Source organism: Castor canadensis, chromosome 12, assembly GCF_047511655.1.
Source record: "Castor canadensis chromosome 12, mCasCan1.hap1v2, whole genome shotgun sequence".
Taxonomy (NCBI): domain Eukaryota; kingdom Metazoa; phylum Chordata; class Mammalia; order Rodentia; family Castoridae; genus Castor; species Castor canadensis.
Genome location: NC_133397.1, coordinates 128471148 through 128495462, shown reverse-complemented (window position 1 = coordinate 128495462; position 24315 = coordinate 128471148). Strand labels below are relative to the sequence as shown.

The 24315-nt window shown below is 48.7% G+C and overlaps 1 protein-coding gene across 3 annotated transcripts in view; it reads right to left on the bottom strand.

The window, feature by feature from the left end:
• Abca4 (ATP binding cassette subfamily A member 4) overlaps positions 1-24315 on the bottom strand; it is a 125470-nt gene that overhangs the window by 52252 nt on the left and 48903 nt on the right. For all 3 annotated transcript variants that reach the window (XM_020163928.2, XM_074050951.1, XM_074050952.1), the window contains 8 exons: positions 16606-16811; positions 16109-16285; positions 14047-14269; positions 9933-10154; positions 8063-8267; positions 4456-4521; positions 2152-2241; positions 596-770 (listed from right to left, as the gene is read on the bottom strand). In XM_020163928.2, the coding sequence (XP_020019517.1) occupies positions 596-770; positions 2152-2241; positions 4456-4521; positions 8063-8267; positions 9933-10154; positions 14047-14269; positions 16109-16285; positions 16606-16811 (1364 nt within the window). The remainder of the gene's footprint in view (positions 1-595; positions 771-2151; positions 2242-4455; positions 4522-8062; positions 8268-9932; positions 10155-14046; positions 14270-16108; positions 16286-16605; positions 16812-24315) is intronic.

Below are 24315 nucleotides of genomic sequence, written 5' to 3'. Positions count from 1 at the left end.
CAGGAGCTGAGAGGCCCTTGTAGGCCCTTGCATCTTCTCTGAACTTGGCCTTCAGGTGCCAGGGACCCCAGTGGCCCCTCTAAAGACTGCATTCTTTGTGCTTTTTCAGAACTGTGACCAACCCTCATCAAGGGTCCCTAACCTGGTAGCTGGTAGGAAAATGAGTGTTTCTTAAAAAATAGCAATGCCATACAGACCTGGGGGCATTGGCCAGGGCTTTATCCCCACTGTGGATAGTAGTAAGGCTAGCGGGATGGGGGAAGAAACTGAAGAGGCCATTGGGGAGGTGAGGGCCTGGCTTGTGGCACCCACTGAATCACTAACGGCAGTGGCTTCAGGAAAGTCACTTAAACTCTTGGAATGCCCACTTCCCTGGCACAAAAAATTCACTCCTCATCCCTTTCATTGCTTCTTGTGAAGATCAGATAAAACAATTCATATGAGTTTCCATACTGTAGTATGCTTCACAAACTCTTGGGACCATAAGTATGTGTTTTGTCACAGAAATTCTGTGGAGACTGAATTCAGGAGACTGGAGAGCGTGGCAAGAAGGAAGCCAGGAAATGACAGGCCACCACGATGCTGAAAGACTTACAAGGTGGTGGTTTTCCCCGCCCCATTGTGACCGAGAAATGCAGTGATCTGGTTCTCGTAGAAGGTGATGTTCAGATGGTCCACGGCTGGCCGGCTACCGGGCTCAAAAATCTTCACCAGGTTCTTCACACACACCCCAGGAACCAGCCCCGGAAGCTCACGTTCGAAGAAAGAGTCTGGGAGGAAAAGACACACGTATAAATACAGCGTGTTTCTTCACGCGTGTTTTCCCAGTTCTTTCTCAGGACCCATGTCTTCTGCCTGTAATTCCACCTGACCCAGCGTGGCCAGGAGGTAGTAATCGTATTGAACACCGACTGTGCCAGGGCTGTGTCAAGTCCTCCCGCCAAGTGCCTCATCACACCCTTCTGTAGTAAGGGAACCCAGATAGAGAGTCACCAAGTGTCCTATTGATGTCATCTGGCTCATGAGTGGCAGAGGTGGGATTTGAACCCAGGGCCCATGTCTTCTAAACCACTCACTGTTAACACATAGACTTAGTCCCAAACTCCACCTCAGTCAAAAGCCCTTCTTTCCAACAGTCTGTGGGATTCCTCGTGGGTTTCTGGAAGCAACTCAGGCTCTTCCTCTTCTTCCTTAAACATCATTTTCCTTCTGACCCCTGTGCCCATTCCTGGGACCACCACTTTCCCAGTCAACCTTGGCACACATGTTTGACTACAGATGACTTCTTCCTTCTCTGAACTCTGGGATGGTTTACTCATCCCTGCTCCTGGGGCCCCATCCTGCCTTTCTGTCCCCTCCAGGGCAGACTCTTATTATACGTTCCACTGCCCCCTGCCCCCAGCTGCCCCTTTCTCCAGCTCACATTCTATAGCACGGCTTAACTTGTCTGAATATGTAATTCTAAACATTTGCTCCCCGCAAAAAAATAATCTCATTGCTTGTCTACTTGTGCCTCCTGGTCTCAACTGTAGTTGACATGGGACTAGTCTCCCCAGTCCCCTGCTTTGGGGGTACATGGAGGCTAAGTCACAGGCCCCAATCCACAAAGAAATGCATGTGCTTAGGGGTGAGGAAGCCAGAGCTGGTTCAAGAAGGAAGGCAGCCGCAGAAGCCAGGGATGCCAGTCCCACTTGTCAGGAGTGACCCGGCAAATCTGCTGTCAGGAAAACTTTTGAGTGAATGGCTTGTGGATCTGTAAGCCAGGAGCAAAGGGCCCTCGTCTCTGCTGGACTCCGTCCCCTGCACACAGAAGCATTTATTTCTGTCTTCCCTCCTAGCTCATGTCCGCTTTAGGTCAAGTCATTGTTCTGAATAAATCCTCGGAAGTCAGCACATTTGTGGACTCCACTTGGGGCTTCCCGAGGGCACAAACACCCTGCATGCTTAGGGTTTGCTTTCTCCAGGAAGCATGTTCATGTCTGGGCTGGGCTATCATGTTCCCCTGTGTGCAGCTGGACATCACTTAACACCGTCACCAGGGGGTGTCAGGTTCCTGGGCGTTGCTTTGCCCCCCCAGGAGGCATTTTTCTCTGGCCCTCCAAAGGGTTCACAGCCTTGCCTTGCCTCTGCTTTGCTACTTTGGGGTTTTACCATTTGTTCCCCCTGGGTGCTCTGGATCCTCCATTTCCTCTGTCAGGGGTTCTGTCTTTTCCAGGGCCCTCTCTTCTCTGGTCGAACACCCTGCACCAACCAGAAGACAATGTTATTTCCCAGTGACAGCTGAGCACCAGCAGAGGCAGGAAAGGAAGGGAGAAGTGGGGGAGCAGAGGAGTTTCCCACCACGGGAAGGCAGCTCCCCCAGAGGGCCAAGCCAGCATTCCTGGTGAGATCAGCCTCCTGCATGGCCTCCGGACTTGACCTGCTGCCTGGCTGAGAAGTGCTCAACCCAATCTTTGTCTTTGCCAAGCCCAGAGGGAGTTTTGTAACTGGAGCCTTGGAGTTGGGGAGTTTTACTTTGCTTTCACTTTTTTCTTTTTTTTTTTTGTGGTGCTGGAGATCCAACCCATGGTCTGGTGCATGCTAAGCAAGTGTGTTACCACTGAGCTGCACTTCCAGCCCTCACCTCCTCCCTGGTCCAAAACATGTCAGCTCTGGTGACCCTGGAGTAAAAGTTTGTTCAAGGTGACATCATGTGCAACCAACATAAATTAGGGTTTGAGAAATGACTCCCCTGAGAAAGCCATTCTTAGGATGGAGCCTGGGGGTAGAGGGGCTGTAAGCCTGGACAGTGTTAAGTGTGGTATGTACAATACACATACAGCATACATACACATACACAACACACACACACAACACAACACATGTACAAACACACAGACGTTTTTACGTCTTTTGTAAGCTTGGCATTTGGTCTGAAAGGACACCAGGACATCCTGGAAGGGAAAAAGGAGCAGAAGGGCCATCCAGCCAGAGAGGAAGCAGGGGCAGGAGGAAGCCACAGCCCCACGTCCCTCGGGAACCTCAAGGGTAGGTGCCTAAAGTCAGCAGCCAGCCAGGGCTTGTAGATTTGCAGGCTGTGTGGGAGAGGCATGGTAGACAAAGCATTGCCATCTGCAGTGTTCTAAATTTGAGTCGATTCTCCATCATCCCCATGGTCACCTTCCGAGCTGTCACACTCCAGATTTTATCCCCAGTGACCAATGGGGATTTGTGCAAGATACCGATGTCCCTCAGGCTGGGTTCTTCATCGTGAGAGGAGGGGCTGGGGGAGACACTCAGCTGTGTTCTGATTTTAGACAGTGGGAGGGATCTAATTCTGTCTAGCCTGTGAGACAGGTAGAAAGTATTTGACTTCAGTCTGCAAAAGTCAACATGATTCACTTTTGAAGGAGCACACTTGTCTCACTTTTTTTTTTTTTTCTCCCTTAAGCATCAGAGAATCTCTTGGAATCATGGAGGGGAAAAAATGTCCACAAGTCCTGGTATTGACTGCCATTAGAACATGCTCCTGTGTCAAAAATGCCTGCTGATGGTAGGATTATAACTTGAACATGATGCAAAAACACTGAAGTGCTGTTTGTTTGGACCACTAGAGGAAGTGGGGAGAAGGAGGAGGAGGAACACCAAAAAAAACAAGACAAAAAAAACCCTACCCAAGCCTTTTAAAGGCCCTAGACTAATCCCCTGGAGAAAACAAACATCTACCTCAGTGCTTAAGGGTAAGTCCTGGCCAAGCCCAGAAATTCAAAGTCAAGTGCAGATAGTGAACAACCGACAGTGCAAGTGTTTCCTCTGCATGCAGAACCTCCAGCTGGGACTCCAGAATGTCTGACCTCTCAGAACTCTCGGGAGTCTGCTTTTCTTGACATCTACAACTTTCTCTAGATCTCCTGTTTTGTTCCAGAGGGAAGGTAAATTTTGTCTAAGGTGCATCAAGGGCAAATGTCATTTTAGCCTTCTTCCCCAACCACAAAGAAGGTCAACACCAGGAGATCCTGGGAGACCCAACAGTGTGGGTGGCCTGCCTCAGCCTCCTCTTGGGAAGATGGATTAGTTTATACTTTGAAAAGGTAGAGAGGGTAAAGGGAGAAGGGAGGCAAGTTTTCCTTCATGATTCCTGGAATCCCTGCTTTACACTGAAACATTGGAAAAGCCATTTGACCGCTGAAATGGTGTGGCCTTCTTTTAATTGGGCATTTAATCCATCTTTTAATTGGGCATTTAATCCACTGGACAAGATGTCAGTTCTCAACCATTCATCCTGCCCCGCTACTCACAAAAATGGGCTTGAGCAGGCTGTTCCCTGGGTGGCAGAGCTCCCAGCAGACTGCTGACTTGTCAGGAATCACGCCCTTGATATAAGGCCATCTTAACAACCCCACGCATCCTGCACATAGTCCAAGGAGCTAGTTCCCAACATTAAGGGGTTTTTGTTTTAATTTTTAAATAACTCACCTTCACCACCAAGCCAGTAAGACTCTTGGAGAAGGAAGTACCAAGGAAGTGGAGTTCCATAGTCTCCTAGACAGAGGAAGACAGATTTAGAGGACAAGCTTAAGCAGTGCTCTCCTCCCACCATACCACAGGTCTGTGAGATCTAGAATTCACCTAGCTGAGCCTCGAATTGTAACTCCAGTGTTTCTGTTCACAAACCATTACGTAGCCTTCTCCTGTACTGTATGTACTCGTTCTCATAGGTTTTCACCTGAAAGCTCATGTTTTTGGGTGCTACCAGAAACACTTAGCGGACATTACTTTTCCAAGAAATAAATTTTATTAAAAAAAATTAAATCATGTCCTTCCTCAGGAGTTACCAGGTAACAGTGAAGATCATAATCACTAACATTTGTTGGATACACTTTCTGTGTGTTAAATCCTGAAAACAACACTGGGAATAGGCAGAAATACTCTTGTGGACACAGAAACCGATGCTCACCAAGTCTGAGCCATCACCCCAGGTCATGGCTAATTAAGGGAAAATGCAGAACTTCCAACTCAGATAACCTGGTTCCAGTGCCACCTTTCTCAACCCCCATTCTATCGCATCCAGCTGTGTTTCAAGAAGATTCCCGACTTCCAATCTTTGCAAGGTCCCTACAAAATGTCAGCTTTATAAAAGTGCTGTTTTTGCTTTCTCAACAGCTATGACTTCTTCAAGGGAAGACCTGGCTCTGTTCTGTTTGGTTTTGTTTTCACCCTAGGCCTTATGTGTAAGAGACACACTACAACCCCAGCCCTGGGCCCATCTTTTCTACCCCTTGATTTCCAGAACCTGGTCCTGCTGAGCCTCACACTTAGGTGCTTAGTAAACAGTTGTTGACCAAATAAAAGCTTTAGTTTGATTTATGCAAAAACTTCTATTCCAATCCAACAGATTTTCACATATGAAATATCTTTCTAATGGCACAGGGAGGTACAAAGAAACAGGCTGGGCAACTCCAAGTGTCTTGCTCAGGTCACTGTCATGGGTTGGATTGTGACCCTCTCCCAGAAGACATGTTGGGGTCAGTGGAATATTACAAAATACACTTGCTCTCTGTTCCCAGTTCCTGTGCAGGGCAAGAGCTCTTAAAAGCCTTGAAATTGCCTGACTGATAGGAGCATTTTTTTCTTTTCTTTTTCTTTCTTTTTAAAATTATTCACAATTAGCTCTTTTTCTCTCTGCCCCTGAGTAAGTGTTTATGAGATGATTCAGGGTTGGGACCCCAATGTCTTGGGAATTGATCGCCAGAAAGACCAAAGATGTGAAGAGAGGAACTTTTTGCTCAAACTCTGACCTTCAGGGAAGAGAAGGGGCTGGATGGTGGGTTATAAAATCTCATAAACAGGGCTGGCAGAGTGTCTCAAGTAGTAGAGTGCCTGCCTAGCAAGTGTGAGGCCCTGAGTTCAAACCCCAGTACCACTGAAAAACAAACAAACAAAAAAAACTGATGAACAGCCTGGCTCAGTGGCTCTCACCTGTAATTCTAGCTACTTGAGAGGCTGAGATCAGAGGATCAAGGCCAGCCTGGGCAAATAGTTCATAAGATCTCATCTCCAAAATAACCAGAGCAAAATGGACTGGAGGTGTGGCTCAAGTGCAAAGCTCTGTGTCCAAACCCCCGTCCCACCAAAACAACAACAACTTGTGAACAGGATTTGGGGAGCTTGCAGTTGGCAAACACAGTTTGGTCCTGGCCCCAAGATGGTGTGGAGGCTGCAGACCGCCCACCCCTGTCACCCCTGTGCCTTGCCCCCTGCATCTCTCCCATGGGACTGTTCCTGAGTCATATCCTTTCCTATAAAGCCCTGATTTTGAAAGCAGACCATTTGGCTAAAGCGAGGGCAGTCTGGGCACCACTGTTTCTACGTTAATTCTGGCTGCTCTCAGAATTGAATGCAGGGGTTGGTGACAGAGAACTGGTTAGTGTCCAAAACAAACACACATTGGTGTCAGAGCAGTCAGGAAAAAAGACACTACAGTTGCACCCCAGGTATGTGGGAATGTGGTCGTGTTTGAATTAAGTCACCACAGTGCTCTTATCATGAGATGCGGTCACACTGGAGTCAGGTGGGTCCCTAATCCAATATGACTATTGTTCTCACAAGAAGACGGACAGGTAAAGACAGACACACATAGGGAAGACACCATGCACGCTGGAGGAGTAGTGGATGCACAAACCGGATTACCAAAATCCTCCAGAAGCCAGGCTAAGGAGGGAAGCAACCCTCCTTACAGGTTTCAGAGAGGATGGGACCGCTGACACCTTGATTTGGGATTTGTAGCCTTTGGACCAGTGAGGTACAAATTACTCCCCTTTCTTTTTTTTTTTTTTTTGAGACAGGTCTTGCTGTGGCGCCCAGGCTGGCTTTGAACTCTTGATTCTTCTGATCTCACCTCCCAAGTGCTGGGATGGCAAGAGGTCATCCCAGCATAGACTGCTATTGCTTTAAGTCATTCAGTGTGTGGAACTTTGTTCGAGCAACTCTAGGGAACTCATACTTACACAGCTAACACCCAAACCCAGGCCTCTGGACTCAGCCTTGCCATCTTTCTCGTATTCAGGGTTGCTGCCTGCTTATTTCTGAGAGCTATGAGTTTGCCCCTCCCCAGGCACAAGGCCCAGCCTCAGTTTCCCCTGCTTGCTCTTGGTTACAATATCAAAAGCCAGGCCCAGAGGCCATAGCACAAGGGGGCTGACATGGATGCCACTCAAATGAAGACGGGACTTCTCTAGCTATGGGGAATGACAATTTGAAAGAAAATCTGATTTCCTATAAAGCAATCTCAAAGCTGTGTGAGCAGCCAATTTTAAATCCCTGGTGCAGATTAATTAAATATTTATTCAGTGTTCACTAAACGTCAGGCACTATGCTGGGTAAGGGACTGGCACAGTGAATGAAGTAGACCATGTGCCTGATCTCGTGGGCTCATCTTCTGCCATGCCTGGGGAGTCAATGAACACAGACATAAAGATCCATCATGTAGGTGGTGACAAGTGTTTCCAGCACTAAAGTAGGATAGGGGACAGGAGCACCACAGGAATGTTGTTTATCTCTAGGCTTCGTAGTCTGGAAAGATCCCTGAGATAAGGTGACATTTAAACAGAGTGAGGAAGCATGCCTGAAGCCATGGGGTGTGGGGTGTAGAGAAACAAGGTCCTGCCGTGAGAACAGCCTGCAGAGGAGGTGCTCTCAGGGTGTTGAACACAGTACACCATGTGGCCAGAGCAGAGGAGCATGGGGGAGAAGGGAGGGAAGAAGGAAGATGGTTGGAGGCAGATAACAAAGCATTTGGTGGGCCAGGGTTGGGGCATGGAGTTCTAGTCTGAATGAGAGGAACGTGACCGGGAGGGCTGACACCACCTGGGCTGTAGAAAGATCAGTCTGAATCCAGTGTGGTCAACACCTTCACAGCAGGTGATGGTGGAGGGGGTGAGGACTGGGAAGGTGGCAGGGGTGGCGGCAGGGAGCAGAAGTTGCTGGTGGATTTTTTTACTCGTGTTCAAAGAGCTCGGCGGGGAATGAAGTTTAAGCTAGATGGAGAATCTAGCTACCTTTCCCTTGGAGAAGGGACACTCACCTGGAAATACCTGGTCAAGGTACCAGGCAAGCAGGCCGTACAGAGCAGCATCCAGAAGCATCATCTTGATGGACAGCAGGAAGCTGAACTCGTCCCCTTCCATGGGGCTGCTGGCAATGCTGTCCCATTGCAGCCCCAGGCCTTGCTCCTCGAAGCGGACCAGGTATTCAGTGCCAAACCCAAAGGCCACAGGGGACAGGAGGCTCTGCCATGGGCAGGAGGGCCAAGAAGACAACCAGGGGGTCTTTTATATGACCACTCAGGAAGGGTTAAGGTGGGCTTCTCATTGAAAGAGAATTCTGGGATGGTCTCTCAGGCCTCAGAGACTCCTGCCCAATATCCACGGGCCCACCTCTCACCTGCTCAGTGGGACATGGTTGGGTTGCAGTGTGATAGGGAGGACAAATGGCATGGAGCATAGAACTCCAAAGGCCCACATGGCCTCACCTGCTCCTTCTTACCTTTCCCTGTCTTCCTCCTAGTTTCAGTTCCTGTGGTTCTGACTATAACAAAGATACTAACTTGAGCTGCTTTGGAAAACTCCCACTGGAAGGTCCCTCAAAAATGTCTGCTTCCCAGGGCAAGCTAGGAGGCCCCAAGGTCTGTCAGAAAGGTTAGAAAAATGCCAGATTACATGGACCACCACCTTTCCCTTCTCCACACTAGGGACAATCATTGTCTTAGGTTCTCTCACAGAGAACGAGTTGACTAAATGGTGGAGTACAGAAGGAAGTCTGGAAGGAAGTTCCCTAGCCATGTCCCCATGGGTGGTCCCTGTCATGTTAGAAAGCACACAGCCTTCTGTGGACAGAGTTGCCTTTCCTCCTTCCTTGCTCAGCAGTCTCCCTGTAGTTGGGAGGATCCTGCATGGAGTTGAGTGTCTGTCTGCAAAATGAAGAAATCCTCTAGCTCTGTGTTCACACAGTTTCTAGAACCCTAGCCTCTGGGAGAGCCATACTCCAGAGAATTTTGCTGTGGTCTCTGAGAACTAACTGGCTGACACAGATTACCAAAATACCCACAGGCTGAGTCACAAGGACTTCTTACCACTGCCCATTGTGAAAACTGGGTACTATAAATGGCAGCAATTAACTTCTTATTTAACATGGGGACTAAGAGGCAGATGGATGCCCAGGCAGCTCTGGAGCCAAAGAGGGTTCTTCTATCACGGAGGCCTGCGGTAGTCCCTTCCACTGGACAGCACGGAGATGGGGAGGACAAGGGAAACTGTCCCCTCTGGGGCTAAGGCTGATCAGCTTGACTAATGAGAGGGTGAAATGGTCCATTTAAAAACTGGCAGAGAAAACACCAACGTTAGCTTGAGAGAGCCTCTGGGGTCTCTCAGACCATCAAAGTCAGTTTCTGGAGTCTTTTCCTGGCCAGAGAGCCTAACTCTGTGGGTTCATTTCTACACCCCTTTTGTATGCACTGGTAGAGCCTGTTAAAGATACCGTAGCATGGCTCTGATCCAGATTCTTTTGGAGCAGAAAAAAAACCCCCTAAAAACAAACTTTTAATTAATGCAAACATCTTTCCATACAGACAGTCAGGGGACAGAAGCACAGGCTCCCTTCCTTCTGATTCTTCTCAGACAGAAAAGAAGGTGACTGAAATGGGCTGACTCGTTCTTTCCTCATGCACAAACGGGGCTGAACTGGTTTTCCATGACTTCCCAGCAGGCTTAGTGAGGAGTAACTGGCTGCTCAGGGTGGAGACTGCTCCCACCCTCACCCTTGCACCTTTGAGCTCCACATTAACCTTTGAGCCTATGTCCAAAAGGCAAAGTGGACCCTCCCAGAGAGCGAGCCAGGCTGCCATAGACCCTCCAGAGGTAGTGGGTGGCAGGCTATGGGGGAGCCCTGGTCCTCACCACTGCTTTCTTCAGATCAGCCGTCATTCGGTCCTGCCAGGCAAAGCACAGGACATGTGGCAGGTAGAGAGTGAAGTAGATGACTCCACTGCAGGCTGCGGCCAGGCTGGCCTTGGAGAAGAAAGTGCTGAGCAGGAAGCACTGCGTGATGGTGGCCGTGGAGAACGCCAACAGGAAGAGGAAGAGGATGAGAGGGTCGCTGTAATGCAGGATCCTCCCGTGCTGAAACCAGAGACCATGCCTCAGTAACTCTCACCCGTGCACAGGGACGTGGTCCCACTCAGTGGGTGACATGTGGCTCCCTGCAGCGCTCTGCCCTAGTGGGATCTCTCCCATCACCCTGGTTCAGTGCACACTCAGTGGACTGAGTTCCTTTAATTTTACACACGCCATTTTCCCTGGAACGGGTAACGCACTAAGCTGTCTACTGGTCATTAGTGATGTTTTTAAAAATTAACTGGGAGACCAGTAGGCCAACCAGCTCTGGTGACCTGGGTTCCAACCTAAGCAAACTGAAACCCTAACTTAGCCCATCAGAATTTTCCAAGTGACCTCTTAGTAGGGACCTTGACCAATCAAATATTTTTCTTCACTTGCTCCCCTGCTTCTTAAGTGGAGCCCTGAACCACTTGTGGTCTAGAATTGTCTACTATATGAACCATGGTTTAATCAAAATTTGAAAGGTTTTAATGGGCGTAAGTTTATTGGTTTTTTTTTTCATGTGTGTGTGTGTGGTACCAGAATTTGAACTCAGGGTCTCACACTTCCTAGGCAGACACTTGCTGTACCACTAGAGCCCCCAGCCTTTTCTTTGCTTTGGCCATTTTTTTCAGATAGGATTTCACATTTTTGCCTAGGGTCACCCATGGACTCCAGTCCTCCTACAAATGCCTCCTGTGTATTTGGGAATGACGGGCATGCAAAACCATACCCAGCTTTTGCTGAGATGAGGTCTCGCTAACTTTTTGCCCAGGTTGGCCTTGAACTGTGATCCTTATGATCTTTACCTCCAGAGTAGCTTGGATTACAGCCACTCTGTGCACCGCCATTCCCAGCCTTAAGTTTACCTTTAACAGTAATGGTCATGAGTGAGGTAAGCAAGTCCATGGTGGAAAGGAGATAGTGTGGACAAATTCGTTTAGAGCAAGGTGGGGGGACTGGGGTACGTGGCCTTGGACATCAACAGCACCCTGGAACAGAGGCGGGGAGAGGGGACCACTCAAAACAACATCGTCCCGGCCTCCCATACTGAAGATTGAACTAAGGGTCCTGTACCACTTGAACTTCACCGCCAGTCTTTCTGCCTTTACTTGTTTTCTCATGCTTGTGCCAGGGCTGGCCTCGGATGGTGGCCCTCCGCCTCTGTTTCCTGAGCAGCTGGCATGATGGACATGTGCCACCACAGCAGGCCACAAGCTTCACACTTTGCTTGGGACTTGGCCTGCTGACTAGATCATCTGTGCTTGTATTCTGAGGTTTGCCATTCACACAGGTGAAACTATCAGTAGTGAGTCCGGATCACTTGGAAGAGGATGCGTCTACCCCATCTGTGAACACCTTACAAATACTTTCCTTAGAACCTGTGCACGGTACTCAGTACCTTTCATGTTGGCTATGCAAAAAACGGGGCCAAACTAGCAGCTTTTGTTGCGTGAGCTGCTGCCCGATTACGTGGTAGGATAAACAGAGACGTGAAATGTCTTGGACCTTCCTTGTCCCTTGCTATGGACCTCCTAGGAGGAATGTAACCCTTTGACTGTATCCCCAAACGTCCACAGATCATTCCGCACTTTCTCGGGAACATGAAGGTACAAGGACTGGGATTCTGAGGACACCAATCCCTGCCGGATATGCACTGGGCCGCCTTTCACCTGTCCAGTGGCACACAGTTGGGTTGTAATGTGACGGGAAGGACAGATGGCGGGCACCATAGCACTCCGAAGGACCGAGGGGCCTCGGTTCTCCTTCCTACCTTTCCCCTCTACGTTCCCCTCATGAGTGGGTTCTGACATTGGTAGTGGGTCCCTCAAACACTTGATTCCTCTGGGTACAAAAGAGAGAACAATTGGCAGTGCTTGTCAGTGAGAACTGAGTGGAACAAAGCGCTTCTTACCGGCCATTTCTCCTTCATGTCTCATGGCTGTTGGGGATGGAAAGAACAAATCAAACAATAGCAAAAAAAAGGTAAAGGTGGGTGAAAGAGAGCCATGCTCAACTAGAACCAAAGTCTGAATGAATCAAAAAAATGTCAAAATTAGGGACTGGGATGTAGCTCAGTGGTAGAGGCCCTAGGTTCAATCCCTCGTACTACAATAAATAAGTAGTCAAAGTTAAGGCTAGGGCTCCTGTTGAATATGTGGCTTTTGGCTGGAAGAACCTCATGACTCGTGCTTTTCTCAGAAGAAAGACATCAATTTCTTATCACAGCCCAAAGTCCCGCAGACATGTAGGCTGTGTGTGCAATGTCTCACTGACTTCAGCCAGGGATGTAAGTCACTGGCCTTGGCTTCCTCCAATGACCACTTCTTTCTCTTTTTTCCCTAATAGCTTGAATAACAATGGAACCTTCCCATTGTTACTGCTTCCAACTTCTTTCCTGCAGAGTTGAGCTGGGGAGGAAGGGACAGGGGAAGATGAGAGTCACTCAAAGGAAACCCCTTTGCTGGTGTGGCAAGCTGTTTCCGGCATCACTGGAACAATGTTGGTTCCCACAAGGAGTCAGAGACTCTTGGTGAACATTCTTCACCTTATGTTCTAAAAGCTTTGAAGTCCTCACGGCCATTGTTAGGGAGGCAGACCTCACCTGATCTCACTGTCTCTTACAGCCTCATGGCCACTCTGTGAGAGGTTTACACACTAACTCCGTTAACTCTGAGGACACAAAATGTCTTGGTGCTGGGGAGAGGAGCAGACTGAGGGAATGGATGGAACAAAGATCCCTGTGGAAGGGACTCGGTTGCTCCCCTCACCTCTGTAGAGCCTTGGAACTCTCAATAAACACAAAGCCATATTGGATGGGGTGAGGTTGTCTGGATAGAATGACCTCCACCTCACCATTGGTTTTGATAGGACTCTAACACTGGGTTTAGCAAAAGCCATGGCTCAGTTGGTCACAGTATAACAGTGAAAAACAAACCCCCTCATATTTAGTACACGTTACAGCAAAGAGAAGGGGCAGGAGTTGGGTGAAATGGTATGTGTTGGTTGGACAAGATATATGACAGAACATTCTTGGTTCAGGTAGGCACCAGGTATGGTCTAGCATGGGATGAGAGACACTTCTGTCTGTGGGATACTGCATATATTGCCTAGTGTAGAGAGGCCCTCAACATGGTGAGGGTGAAGAGGCAGAAGGAGCTTAATGCATCTGTATCAGGAGCTTGCAGTGTAAAGATCACACCAAATTCCATCCAATAAAATCTCAAAGCCTATCAAATGTCTGTACTTATCTTCAAGCAACTACAAAGGATCCTGCACTGGGGTGGAGTAGGGGGCTTAAAAGAAAGGATAACGGTGTATTGTACAATGATGTTTGGTTTCCAATCTAGCTTTCAAGGGACTTGCAAGTTGGAAGAGAATGGAACAAGGTGCTCTGTGGCTATAAAAACTCCTTATCACCGAGAAAGGATGGACTCCAAATCCCACCTTGAAAACAGAGAGGTCTTGGAGATTTTGCAGGCAGCAGAATGTTTCTTGGTGAAGCTAGGAATGGTCTGGACCTTAGGATGATTACAAACAGTCCAGGACTCAGGCTCTCTGCATTCCACTGTAGCCAGTTATTGGAGCAGTAATCCTGGAAAACACTCCCTGAGCTCCTTTCTGTGTTTGGAGAGAGGAGCCCTTTGAACTCACATCCCCTCCCCTTGTGGGCTTTGTTTTTAGCATCCAGATGGTCAGGGAATGGGGCTGGAGAGTCTCTGGTCTGTGGCTTCCTGAGTAGGAAGTGGCAGATGGGAAGACATTATGATACAATGGCTCCTTGGAGGAGCTACCTTGATGCGAGATGTCCGGCTGCCCATGGTGCCTGGATGACTAACTCAGGCACAGGTTCATTAACAGGAGGGATGGAGGGAATAAAATTATTCAGAGATTTCGGGGCCTTCATGTGGCTTACCATGATGAATATAGTCAGGAGGAAGATGCTCACGGCCATGATGGAGAAGCTATCTAGGAACCAGGTGCACCAGATCACTGCGTTAGAGACGCCATGATTTTTCAAGGTCTCCTTCAGCCTTAACTCCTTTTCCAAGACAATGCCCTTCACGATCATGGAGACAGAGTAGATCCATGCCAGCACCATGAAGATAGGGAAACAGCGGTTCAGGATGATCATGAAACTAAAGCAAGAGGAGAGAAGTAGAATAGCAGAGTGCTCTGTAGCTGGCAGAGACAGAGGAAATGACATTGGATGTGTTGAGGACAAAGCAGAACTCCCCCCCCCCCCCCCCCCCCCCCGCCTCGCCCTGGACATTCAATGGGCTGGAATCTTTTAATACATTCCACATTTGCCCCAAAGAATTGCTTTTTCTTTAGATCAAGATAATGACTTTCTGGTTAGCCCAGATGAATGCTCTATAAGTAAAATGTGCAAATAAGATAAAAATGTCAGCCAGTATAGACTTTCCTTTTAAGGACTTGTGAAAGACTTGATGGTGTAGGCTAGGAATGGAATAGATGGGGACGTACTCACTAGCACTGAAGCCCAGGAGGGTGGAGAACAAACAAGGGGAACTAGTTTTTGTGGTGAGATCAATAATGGGGCTCCCCACTGGGTCAACCAGCCTAACACTGACTCTATCCCAGGAAGTTACACAGGAAAAGACACAAAATAACTAATCAGTGTGGCACTTTCAGAAGACAACTGATCAATCAATAAATCAGTGATTCAATAGCCTCTGATACCACCAACCATGCTTAAGTGGACTAGATTCCTGGATATATACTACAGCAAGGAGAATAGATTTGATAAACCGAATTACTTCTTCTTCACACATGTTTTTCCTGTATGCGATGTACTACTAAAGTCTTTGGGATTATTATGTATTGAAACTATTGGGTGTTGTCACAGGAAGGGTCCAGTTCCAGCTTGGAAGGGTTTCATTCAAAATGGCCCTAGGGAGAGAACTGTGTATTTATAAAACGTGCAGTCCAGGGATTGGCCACCAGAGGGCTCTCCCACACTGGATGACTCCCCACACCCACCAGCTCCCTCCCATTCTGATCCTAAAAGTGGACCTGGGCTTTTGCCCTTGGCTCTACTTCCAGTTCTGCCTCAACCGGAAACAGCCACTGTTATCTTTATTCTTCCATAGAGCTGAGGCTGGAGAACTGGTTGGGCTAGTGTGTAGAGAGGGGGTTTCCTGTATCCATAGTGGGCTTTATTTTACAGCCTTTCCAGCTGGCAATTTGACTCTTCCTTTCTTTAGACTGCGTGGTTCTCTCTTTCCTGACACCTCCCCCCATACACTATGGTGACTGTCCCAGTCCCCCTACCACCTACTATAGGTGTCTACTGCTATGCTGGGAGATTTCAGACCCCATCTGCCGTGGTAAATGAGCCTTCCCAGCACCGATCCCTCTCTGGCCTCTCTCTATGACCCCCTAACTCTATTTTCAGCAAATTAGTAGGTTACTTGCTTAGCATACTACTAGCTAACAGATGGACAGGCCTGGGGATGGGGGTGGTCGGGGAAGGAGGCAGGAGCTCATCCAACACATTCTTTACCTTTTCATCAAGCACACATCATGGGGATGGTAATTAGAGAAGGGACTGCATTATCCCCAGGCTCCTAGGAACCAGATCTGCTTGCCATGCAGCCTGAATCTGCTGATTTGGCAATCACTGGGCAAACGCTGACCAGAACCTTTCCACATACCTAACATACTATGTCGTGGGGAATTTAGACAGCCTTGTCCCCTCCCCCAAGCTCACTTCCATTGCTTTAATTCCATCCTCCCCTCTGCATGTCCAACACCAGCTCTTTCCCCTGTCCCCTCCTCCCCTTCACGTTCTCCTCTGTCCTGCCTGAAGCTCAGGCCATGGAGACCCTTCAATCAGAGCGCCAGTCTCCTCCACCTGGCCCCAGTCTCTAGGGGTCTTTCTGGAGATATGGAAACCTTGGGAGCATCCCACCCCGGTGCCCTACAGCTTGTCAGGGGGGAGGATGGGGGCTCACGAGTCATCCACGAAGCAGGGGTAGGGCATCTGCTGGAGGTAGACTCCAACCGGAGTTTTTGCCTGGGCCTGACTCCTCGTGATGCCCAGCTCGACCATGTCCTGCAGATAGGCAAAGCCTCCCCAGATGTACCGGAGGTCTTCCACGGGGTCTGCCCTGGGACCAGAATCCCAGTATCTGCAAAGACACAGGAGGGGGGGGACAAAGGATGTGAGTGGGAGTGGGGTGACTCACCCACTCCACAGCTCAAGGTCACATGCTCTTGACATGGTTCTTTCAAACACTGCAGAGTTAGCCAATGCTATACGTTAGGTGACAGTGTAACTCACGGCGATATCTGTGAGCTACAATGTGACGCTGTTTAGGTGCTTTCGTGAAGGACTCTTGTTGGGTTGTACACAATGCCTTATTTCCTTTCGGTTAGCCTAACTTTTGCTGACTCAGAGGTGGATTCCAGCCTCAGTCCCCTTCTCCACAGCAAATGTGATTCATGTCACCTGTCCTTGATCTTATTGGTTTTCTCCACCACGTCGATGTCCATCCGGATCTTGTACTTCACGTGGCGTGGTAGGGCGCTGGTCCAGGGATACATGTCGGGAAACACCACACCGGCCCAGAACCTGTTTTCCTCCAGCAGAGACAGAGCTCGTTGGGTGAGTTGCTCTTCGTCATCATAGCTCTCGAACTTGTCCAGGACCAGGCACTGCAGATTCAGCACAAAGGAGGAGAGAGTTGAAGAGTGGTGCCCATACAGACTCTCTGGGCACAAAAAGGCCAGCCAGGGGATTGGCTGTCCCCTAGGCAAGACACTTAGGAACCTGTGTTCTTTCACTCTGGGGTCTGGTGTTAATTGCACCATGTGTCTAGGTGTGGGGGTGCCAGGGACTTGGAAAAGCTGGTGTGCCCTTCTCCCTGCTGAGCTAGTCAGGACTGCTGTCCTGCTGCCCAAGGCTGTCCAAGTATGCAAGTCCTCAGAATGACAAAAGTACTCCCCAGCATGAGGAGGCATGGTGCACACCGGCCACTTTGATGATCAGAAAGCCTGGCCATGAACGAGTTTTAAAGAGAGAGAGAGAGAGAGAGAGAGACGTTCCTAGCACAGAGCCTTCCTGGCTCTCCCTCCGAACGCACAGGCTGGCCAGGCTGAGAGAGAAGAGATTTCCAGTTTCATGACAAGAAATGCCAGTGGGGGAGGAATTTCTCTCCTGTCTCTCTTCTCCTGATGACCTATGACAGGGCAAAACTAAGAATTTCTTCTACTTCAAATGCTACAGGATTCCCGCGTGTGCAGACTTGCCACGGCCTGTATTTTCCAGGCATCGGTTCCCACTCTACACGGGAACCCACGCTCCATTCTGAGAACGTAACTTGCAAGAGGTCAGATGACCTTGTCTTGATTAATTTGTTCCGTGAATACTTACTGATTACTGAAAACGTAATATGCCAGAGCCTGCCTAGTCCCAGGGATATAAGGAGGAAAGATACAATCTCTTCCTGCAAGGGGATACGTTTGGCTAGGGCAGAATGATCAGGGTCTGATGAAGGGAGCCTAGCAGACTCGGGGATCCAGAGAAGGAGTCAGGGAAGGCTGCCTGGAAGAAGACAGAGCAGGAATTAGATAAAGGGAGGGAAAGGTGGAAGGGTCAGCTTAGCACAGGGACTTAGACCACAGAGGGGCTTTAAAAAGACTCCTGTATCAGGCCCCATCCCAGGCAATCAAATCACAATCTACAGAGCAGGGCCGGAATGTGCATTTTGTACAAAGCTCCCCAGGTCATTGTAAGGCACAGAGAAAGGCAAAGGGCAGACCCAGGTAAGTGGCAGGAACTAGATCAGTGCCCTGCAGCCTGGGTGCTATGACCAATCAACTTAGGGATCTCCCAGGACACAACCAGGAGTGCTCTGGGCAAAGACTAAAAAGCCACAGGGAGCCATGGTAAAATCTTCAGCAGAGGAGTGACTATGTCACTGTGATCTATATGATCAGATAGGATCTGAAAATGATACTGAGTACTAAAGAAAAATGAAACTGTCATTTGCAGAAAAGTGGATGGGACTGGGGGTCACCATGCTGAGTGAGATAAGTCGAGCTGAAAAGGCCAGTGTCACATGTTCTCGCTCATGTGTGGAACCTAGACTTGAAATGGTGGCGGTGGTGGTGGGACACGGATGCAAATGGGGAACTCTGTGCAGGTTGGGGGGGCAAGAGGGAGAAAGGAAAGGACACTGAGAGGTGACGAGGATGGAAGTAGGCTACTTTTATACTTACCAAGGCAGCACAATGAAACGCACAAACGCTGTTTGAAAGGGGCGGAAGAGGGAGTGAACTTGTCCAAGACATGGTGCAGGCATGTCTAGAATTATCACAATGAAATTCACTCGTATTATTGATGTATGCCAATTCAAAAACAAGACAAAAAAATTATAAAAAGTGATCGCTGATAGGGAGCGAGGAGGGAAGTGGGAAGACTCAGTGAGAAGGCTGTTGACGGGGTACAGGCTTCAAGAACTAATTCGTCCCCACGGTGGGCCTGGGAGTCAGCCGGAACCTCATTTTGCTGGGGTGGAGACCTGTGTGAGTCCTGCAGACAGCAAGTGCCAGGCCTGGGATCCCTCCCACCTCCCTGCTCCAGCCCACGGCTCCTCCTGGCACCTCGGGGGCCACAGGAAGAGACAGTCCCTGGGCTCATGAGTCCTTCAGTGCCCTCCGCCAGCAAACCACTGTCTCACACGATAGGCAGAACACTGGTGATGGTTTGTCACGCCCGGGTGGCCCAGAAAATTTAGGCTTTAAGAACTCCCCTGTCACTTCTTTAAGAGGTGGAGCAAGTATCAAACCCCATTCATTCGATTCCACAGCTCTTATCAGGAGAAAGGAAGAATCCAGAACACAGACAATTGTCAGGATGGGACCAGAGAAGCAAGCTCCTGCTCGTGAGGAGAAGCAGGCAAAGCCAGCTCATTCACCACAACCCTCACTTCCAAGTCCTGCCCTGCATCCTCAGTGCCCCAAGGGGCTGAACTGAACCCCAAGGGGATGCAAATCCACCCTCCCTGGGTCACTTAAACTGAACGCTTGTCTCAGGCTCCACTGTCTGGGGACAGGTCTCAGGTCTCAGGTGAAACACAGAATACAAAGGGAACTGTTTTCCCTGATGGGCAGGAGAGCATCACCAGAACCAAGGCTGAGAAAGTAATAATTCAAGAAGAAATGGAGTTGGTGTTTCTTTTAAAAATACCAATAAGGGTAGCCACACCTCACGGGGCTAAAGTAAAGAGAGGTTTTTCTTTAGTCAGCAATGGTCTTGCAAACAGGCATTTGTTACCCAGCCTGACACTGGTCTGACTTAAACCAGAAGGAAGGCGTCTGCACAGCAAAGGTTCTCAGCCAATATCCATTGCTTCTGGGCAAAAGCAATGCAACGCCTACAGTTTTGTCTGTGTGTGGGGTGGGGGTTGTCTAATCTATAGACTGTTAAAACAGTTGGTGGCATGGCCTGCGTCCAGTTTGTCAACACTGAACCCAATATTCTGCAGAACAAGAAGTCTTCAGAACTGACCTGCTAAAGCCTGGTAAGGAAATACTCATTCAAGTTTGCTTTAGAGGGACCTCAACATTCTGCAAAGATGAGCAATAAAACAATGTCGTTTTATCTGTTCCTGAAGATCAAGACCACAGAGATACTTAAGTGAAGTAAACTCAACCCTGAAAGACAAACGCCATGTCTTTTCACTCATTGGGTCAATTGTGTGAAGATACTTGCATTGAATTACCACAACACACCCTCATAAAGATATGTGAATATCATCCTCAATAAAAATATGTGCATGTACAAAGTGTTGGAAATTAGAGTCAACCTGAAATTAAATTTCTACAATGAATAACAAAATTATTTTGGAAGACGAAAGTTGTCCTAAGCAGTTCACATTGTGACATACACATAGGAGGCTCTACCAAGTCCCTCAGCATCACAAGACATTTGGATGGACAGAGTCTTAGAGGTCACCTGTTCTGATGTCCTTGCTTTACTGGTGAAGACACTGGGAGCAGAGGGCCCTGCCCAAGGTCAACAGAAAGCCTTTGAGAGTAAGCCACAGTCCAATCACAAAGTCAGGGCACAGCATCCTGAAGATTTCTTATCTTAGTCCAGCCCTGCAAGGATGGAACGGTTGTGTGTCTGTCCTGTCCAGTATGGTAGCCAGTAACCACATGGGGCTATTGGGTACTTGCAAGGTGGCCAATGTATCTGAAGCAATGTATTTTAATTTTAATTAGTTTAAATTTAAATCACTATCTGGGCTTCTGGTCAGCTCATTTCTAGAGCTAGTCAGTTCCTTGAGGTCAGAGCCATGTTTTGCTCGCCGCGGTCACTGGAGTAACAGTGTTTCCTCGTGATAGTGATTCTTGAAGTGTTTTCTGAATAGAATTGATTTAAGCTTAGAAGCCCTGAATGATGCAAGAAGTGCAGCTGTATGTTGTGTTTTGAACATCCCAGAGTTACATGATAAGCTAGCAGAAATTAGCAAACTAAATTTTTGCTGTGATGCTAATGAGAATATAACTCTTGACATAAAGAAATGAATATAAACAAATGCATTCAATAATGTGACTTCCAGAGCCGCCCAGGCTGGTCATTTTGAACTCTCATGTTTTAGGGGAAGTCTATACTGGAGAAAGTGGCTGCAGTGACATGGTTGACTCTTGGTGACATAGGTGCCATCCTGGGTGGTTTAGCAGATAGTGGATTCATACTCATATTTCTTGGTATGTTGGCCAAGATGGGATCCCGATCCTCTCTGGAAAACATAAAACTTCTTTCATTTCTACTCTGAAACACCTGACCCCTTTTTCCTCCCTCACCTTGGGAAGTGGCGTGGCACAGTGTTTAAGAGTGGGACAGACCTGAGTCCCACACCCTTGTGCTGGTTCCTAGCTGTGTTCTCTAGTGATAACAATGAGAGGTGCCTGACCTCAGAGGCTTGTTCCAAGGATCGGATCAGACAGCGTTTATAAAACACAGGGCTGGACAAGTGCTTCACTGTTAGAATAAAGAGCAAATGCTGGGCGGTGGCTGAATGCTCGCCCAGCCTGTGCAAGACCTTGGATTTCATCTCTAAAACAAAAAACTGACCCGGAGCTCACTGGAGGTGTGCACTGTAGTCCAAGCTGGTCCAAGGACTTTGCTCGTTTTAACCCACTTCATTCTCTCAAGGATGTCATTGTGAGGAGCTACAGTGGCCACTCTAAGTCCATTCATGAGACACATTAGGTAAACTTCCTGTGAGAAAAGTCTGCATTCAACCACAGTCCTAATAAACACCATTCCTATTGCTGTTTTGATAAACTATCGTGAACATCAACAGAGCCGAGTGACTTTTAAGTCCCTGCCAGGTTACTTTTCCCTCATGACTGCTGTTCATCAGGGGAGGAAGACAGTCATTATTTTCTTTAAATAATCTGGGAACACAACGCAGTGAGCTGCTCCCTGCCACTTCATCTGGGTAGAACGATGCTATGGATAGGAGTCAAAGCTTGTGTCCGACCTGGATAACGGGAGTAGGGGTGGTGACTCCTACCCCACTAGGGTATTAGCTGCTCGTGGACATTAGGTGAAAGTCTGACAACTCTGTCCAGATGAAGGTATTTTAAAACCAATCTGGAATGTCACCCCCACCAAGGCCCTAGAGGTCAAGGCAGAGCCATTTTTGGAGCTGCTTCGGATGCAAGGCGAAGCCCCTTGATCACGTCTGAGGGAAACACAACTTAGCCTTGTGTTCTCATGGACAGTCCACCTGCCTCTCTGGAAGTGGCCTCATTCCCTGTTGATATTTGTGTTGGTCCTGAGCTAAACTCTTGGCTAAGAGGCACGAGTACGTGTGCAAGTATGCTAGGGAGGCAGACTGAGTGACAAGGCCCTCAGTCGAGGTCCTGGATTTTGACATGTTTGGTCTGGTAGGGTTGATTTGTCGGTTACAGCACAGTGGGCTCTCGCCATGGAGTCTGCCTGTGGAGCTGTGTGGTTCTACAGAGAGAAACTGTGCCAGCCCGGAGATTAGGGAAGAATGTAGGTAGACAAGACTGGCTAGTGGAGGGGCTCGACATATACCCCGCACCACTGATGAGAAAAGAATTCAAAGGGCCCCTTCATGACTGCAAAGCCAGTATCTTCGGGCCTTTGAGACAGGCTCTGGGCAGAGTTCTGACTGTCAAAGACAACCATTATATGCCCACCAACAAAGCAGCAACGAAACATGAAAAGGGGTTCCCAGTCCCCTTCTGTTCCCAACTGCTATAGGCAAACCCGGGTGGCAGAACCACCACCATTGGAAGTCCACACAAGTCCATGGGTCGTTCCTGGTCATGTTTCCGGCACTTGCCAGGAATCAGGGTTCGCCCAGGCAGAAGGAAGGGGCTGGAGCTCTCTCCCACACAGGCAGCTGTGTTGGAGGCCTCTCAGCTAAATCAAACACCACCTTGGAGGAGAGCAAGGCTGCCTTCTTCAGCCGGACTCTCGGTCTTTAATTCACACACGTTAACTTTTAAAGCCATGACATTATCTGTTTGGTGGGGAACAGTGTTCAGTGGAGGCAAAGAAAAGAAAAATGTCCTTCTCTGAACTTGGTAATCAAATGAGGTAGTGGGGGGGGGGGGCTGTTGCAGAAGGAGCCATACTTCCACTATTAAATCCCAGACAGGTCAAGAATGAGGTCTTCGGTAATAAGGAGGCATTGAACCCGTGGAGATGTAGCTCTGTGTCCTGCCTCTCACATTGTTCACCTCCACCTCATGGCAGCTGATGGATGCCAGTGGAGGCCTGGCAGGGTTAATCAGACAACTGGGGCTCCTTCTGAATGATGACAATGGATGTGGGCAAACATCCCAGAATTAATTTCCTGGTAGAGCTAAAGTGTAACATTCAAGATTTATTTCCCACTACGTGGAAAAAGCCACTGGGCACAACAGCTTTGGGCCGTTTCGGTTGGTTGGGATGGTGAGTTAGAGACCGAAGGCACTGGAATAAATTTTATCACAGGACACTGTGAACAGACATCCGAAACAGTCACCCAGAGATAGGAAGAAACATTCCACGGCTGGAAAATAAGGGAACAGGAAATGCACAGTGATTAAAAAAAGTCTCTTTTCTAAAATAGATTCAATAATGAAACAAGCGAAAAGGCATAAAGACTCAGAAAAAAGGCAAAGCTACCAGGTCACGCTTGCTGACTAGTGTCCCACGGAAGACACCACAGCCTGGCTGATGACCTGGGGGACACTGAAACCCAATTTCAGATCTGTCATTCCAGCCACTCTGGGAGTTGAGCAGAACGACTCTGTTCAAAGTGAGGGGCCTGGGGCAGTCCTACAGGAAGTGCAAGAATCCCTAAGGGACTAGACTGGGAAGCAATGAGGAATCCCTGAGGCCACATGTCATAGTGAGTTTGGGTTTTAGAAGGATCTTGCTGCTGGGAATGTGGGATCTGAGCAGAAGCAGTGAGGGAGGTAGGTGACAACATATTCAGGATATTTCACAAGTCCCAGGGATGGGCAATGACCCATCTGACCGCATGGTCACAAATGCTCAGTTCTGTCACCCTGGTTATCATCCTCTTTATCAGGCCTTGCCCCCAGTGACAGAGCCTATCTACAGGTGCTAACGGGGTGTGCTGTCACCCACAGGAGGAAACTTTTACAAGCCATGCTGGCTGACTCCAGACAGACTGCTTCTCTCCTGCCCGAGGCTCCTGCCACACCTGTGCCCCACTTGAACTTGTCCTGCAGGTTCCTTCTGGCCGAAATTGTCTTTCTGACTTGCTTAGCACACAAATTTAATCTTTAAGGCCCAACACAAATGTTATTTTCAATTTAAGTTTGGCATTTATGGGTGTTTATGCCTCTACAACTCTGCTCCGGTTAAGTTGGGAATTCAAAAAGAAAAACAGCCCAGAGTTTTGGCCCTGGAGGGGCTAACGCAGGTGGAGGAATTCATGGACACGTAGGATCTGAGGTTCCTGTGTGGAGAATGTGGTGCATGGAAACGCAGGCTCTGCGTCCTGAACGTGGACGTGGGTGCTGACCAGGCAGTGGAAGGAAGGAAGGAGGGAAAGGCACAGCTGTGGAAGATGGGAAGCCTGGGGCGGTCCCACAGGATGTGGAAGAGTGAGAAGGACAGGGAAGGACTTGACTTTTACAGCTGTGAGGACTCCCT